Raw genomic sequence first — 3,900 nt, 5'->3', positions numbered from 1 at the left:
GGCATTTTTTATCAGTCGCTCGGGATTAAACTAGGGCTATAATTTTTTTTGACTCCGCCATCACCCGTGGTTGTGAGAGGTGTGTTCACAGCTGTAAATGTATCACGAGTAGAGAAAAATTAGACTATTACTCTTGCGAGCATAAGAAGAGACGAGAAAGTTACTTTCTATCCAATTTGGCCTAATAAAAAATATATTAAAAATAAATTTACAGACAGATTGTTAGATCTGTCTGTCTATTAAAGAATATAATTTATTTCTTTTTAAAAAGTAAATAAGAAAAATTTTCAAGATGACTTTTTTTATAATTTTTTATTGTCGTCCTCCTGAATAAACCGTGACTTATATTTAAGAGTAAAAGGTGGTACCATAAGTAATATACATTCATTGTACAACAACTCGCACTCCAGACACTTGGAATGCTACAACCTTTTCGCTCGATCAATAATTTAATCAATTGCCCATTTGTTGACATCACACAATGCACTTAATTTCACTATGTACCTCTTACGTTTTCCTTGGTATTTAATTTGGCTCGCTATGAATCCCCACCCAACTCGTTCCCAAGTCAACACCGGCCTTTCTCATTGGTAGAACTTGTATTGCTTGTCTATTATGTTTCCGATGATGTCTCGCAATGCACCAATAGGAGCCAAGATCATCAGCAGGACCCCAAGAATTATGCAGATCTAATTAAGAAGGAAAAAAACAAAAAAACGAAACAAATTAATATTCATATTCAGCTAGGTTCGTTAATTCTGACAGAGATGATATGCAAGGAAGAGATGTTCTTGACTTGCTTACCCAATTAGTGATCCAAGATAAGCTAAACCTTCTGGGTTTGTAAATAGCAAGCCACATGATGCAAGGAAGCTGGAATCATAATGGCAATATCAAATGGTTTGTTACAATGTGGTGGCAATATAAGGTAAGTGTGTGGAGCACTCACGAAGTATGTGGTCGGGGCGAACGCGAATCCGCCGAAGAAAGAGAGTAGTCCGCCGAAGAAGGGGAAGGTTATGCCGACGAACATGGTGAATGCTACATGGTAGTTCACAGTCCAAGGAATTTAGTTCTCTGCTCCACGATTTACTGAATCGAATCGTTAAAGTGCGATTGAGGAAATTAATGGAGGGAGAGGCTTACCGACATAAGCACTTCGTGCTATCAGGCGAAGAGTTAGACCAGGAGGAAAGCGAAGCCTTTTGACCAGCACCGTCTCCATCATGTCGAACACAGGCATCGCGTAGATCTGCAGAATCGAGGATAATTAATTTGGAATGATGATCGATTATATATATTCAGGGGAAATAATTTATATATATATAAATCATATACCTGGTAGCTTCCGATCACGTGAACGACGACCATCATGTTGGCCATGGCAATTAGCCAGTGCGGTCTGCTTAGAGAGACCAGGATGTTGTCCTCGACTCCGTTCCCGAAGGCCCAGTAGCCGACGAAAGCCACAGGGAAGTAGCAGAGGGCGACGACGATGTAGGCGACGATCACGCCCTTCCACATCGGCTTCTTGGAAGGCTTCTCGGGAGTAGAAGGAATGGTGGCTTGGATTTCCAGCACCACGTTGTGGCCGGCGTACGCGAAGGCCACATCTCCCAGCGCCGCCAGGAACCTCATCACAGTCCTTTCTTGTGTATCAGATTTGTAACCGTATTCCACATGCTCCTGCTTCCCCTTGTCCACCGAAGCCACCCATGCAATGGTAGAATAACTAGAATGGATAGAGCAAATAATTAGTAGTCAGTCCTTTTGTTTTTTGATCGATCGATCTTGAAGTAATTTTATCGAGTACGTACCTGAAAGACATAACAGCGGCGGCCAGAGATATCCCAGAAATAGAGTTGAAGTTGGGAAGCTGCGAGAGGACAAAGTGCACAGAGGCGAAGATCATGATGAAAAAGGTGAGCTTGATCTGCTTGCAGTCAGAGCAGACGACGTCGTGGAACTTCTTGAGGGATCTGCCGCCGGTGACCATGTAGACGATGCAGACGCCGACTTCCACAATCAGCTGCTGGGGAACGACGATGTAAAGGCCTAGCTTCTCGCCGAAAGCATATTGTCCCAACTCGTGGTACCGATCGAATCGCTTCCCGGGAACCATCTCGTGCATCTCCACCATTTGCCACAGGGTGTACAGGGTCACGATCCATGATATGACCATCACGGCGATCCCAGGCCCCCTGCGATATGATCCTCAATTTGAGAAGAAAACAAGTAGGAAAAATTAAAAAATCAATCATCAACTGCGTTTGTACCATCCGAGTTCGGACATGGCGTAAGGCAAACTGAGGACGCCAGCTCCGACCATGGCAGTGACATTGTGGAAGGCGGAGTACCACCACTTGGCGTTGCGGGAGGATGTGATGGGAAGCCAGTCGTCGATCGCCTTCTCCTTCTCCTTCTCGCTCTGCGATTGACCAGAAACCATTTGATTTATGAAACCAATCTCTCAATCTCAGCTCCCAATTCAACAACAGATTAATTATATTTATTCGATCTTAAACAAACTTAACTAAAAATTTGTTTTATATTCTCGAAAATTGATGTCTATCCTTTTGACACCGAGCTAGATAAACCTAATGATATTACTGAGCATACTGTAAGATGCGAAGGAACCTACTGTACTGATAAATTTACAAACTAGAAATATAGACTCCTGTTACCTGATTTTGTCTACTGTCGTAGTTCTCAGGGGGTGATTGACCTTGAGTTCCCATGCTGAGCCTTTTCTATCTTCTTCCTGGAAGGAAAGATTTCCCAATGGAAAAGGATGACTACCTGTACTCCGGAGACACAGCAATATGCATGGAAAGAATGAAGAGGAGAGGGATATGCATTAGAGGAAGAGGAAGGGATGCATTAAATAAACTTTTCTGGTAGGTTTCTCCGAGAAGTTCAGAAGAAACAGCTTGACAGTCAACATTCTGTGAAATTTGATAGGTTTGACTTAAACAAGTCTATAAGGACTAATTGCCATGGATCTCAAGGTAAGCAACAAAAAAGTCGATCGAGGATGAAAAACTATTGACATAGGAACAAATAGAATGATCTACCATCTACCACCTCAACATGGAAGACCTCAGAGGAAGAAGAACCAATATCAAAGTTGAGTAGTTATGAAAGTATTATTACACTCCGTTGAATTTTACAACTTTAATAATTTAAGGTATAACTAAAAATAAAGGTTGTATAATATGTTTTCAATGCAAGGAAAAATGAACATTATAAAATTCAATTTCTACTTGCAAACAAGTAAAAAAAGAAAAGGAAATATCAATTTCTATTTGCTAAAAAGTAAAAAAAGAAAAGGAAATACCAAATGTAAGAAGAAAAGAAGGACGGAACTTAGAAACTGATACCTCTTCGAGCACCCAATGGAAGTTCAAAGGAAAAAAAAAAAAGATTTGTGAGAGCTAGGAATGCCCACAAAAGAGAACAAGATTTAATTTGTATAAATCGATGTGTGATTTTTCTAGTTAATTGGGAAAATCTCGTAAGTTAATAAACACTTATATAACAAAATAGGAAAGTTAAAAATAAAATTATCTTGTCACACTTGCCTGGTAAGTTTGAAAAACAAAAAATTGTTTGAAAAACATCCACAAAAAATTTAGTATACAGGAAGGTACGTAGACAACTAGCACCCTCTTATTATTGGATCTTTTATGACTATAATAAACATTATTATAATATACCTACGATCGTATAACAATGTCTTTCCAATACAATGAAGGATCCGATATCCGATCTGAATGGAGAAGGATATAGAGAAATTACCGATATCCTACCTAAATACTCTATTATATATATATATATATATATATATATATATATATATATATAAAGGGAAATTTTATTTTTCCAAAACTAAGTAACTAT

At 39.4% G+C, this 3,900-nt stretch overlaps 1 protein-coding gene across 1 annotated transcript; it reads right to left on the bottom strand.

The window, feature by feature from the left end:
• Nucleotides 1-355: 355 nt before the first annotated feature.
• LOC122030525 (lysine histidine transporter 1-like) lies at nucleotides 356-2,838 on the bottom strand. Its single transcript, XM_042589738.1, has 8 exons — nucleotides 2,685-2,838; nucleotides 2,277-2,428; nucleotides 1,818-2,201; nucleotides 1,339-1,732; nucleotides 1,147-1,252; nucleotides 950-1,041; nucleotides 805-873; nucleotides 356-689 (listed from the first exon to the last, which is right to left on the bottom strand). The coding sequence occupies exons 1-8, from the start codon at nucleotides 2,736-2,738 to the stop codon at nucleotides 585-587; spliced, it is 1,356 nt and encodes a 451-aa protein (XP_042445672.1). The 5' UTR covers nucleotides 2,739-2,838; the 3' UTR covers nucleotides 356-584.
• Nucleotides 2,839-3,900: the final 1,062 nt, after the last annotated feature.

Source organism: Zingiber officinale, chromosome 10B (assembly GCF_018446385.1).
Source record: "Zingiber officinale cultivar Zhangliang chromosome 10B, Zo_v1.1, whole genome shotgun sequence".
Lineage (NCBI taxonomy): Eukaryota > Viridiplantae > Streptophyta > Magnoliopsida > Zingiberales > Zingiberaceae > Zingiber > Zingiber officinale.
This window is presented reverse-complemented; position numbering and strand designations above follow the sequence as displayed.

What these genes read in the sequence shown, in the direction of transcription:
- LOC122030525 (XM_042589738.1), bottom strand. Translation starts at nt 2,738, where the DNA reads ATGGGAACTCAAGGTCAATCACCCCCTGAGAACTACGACAGTAGACAA. An exon ending in GCCGCTGTTATGTCTTTCAG is followed by an intron (nt 1,733 to 1,817) that starts GTACGTACTCGA and finishes TATCCATTCTAG; the next exon opens with TTATTCTACCATTGCATGGG. An exon ending in AGCACGAAGTGCTTATGTCG is followed by an intron (nt 1,042 to 1,146) that starts GTAAGCCTCTCC and finishes ACTACCATGTAG; the next exon opens with CATTCACCATGTTCGTCGGC.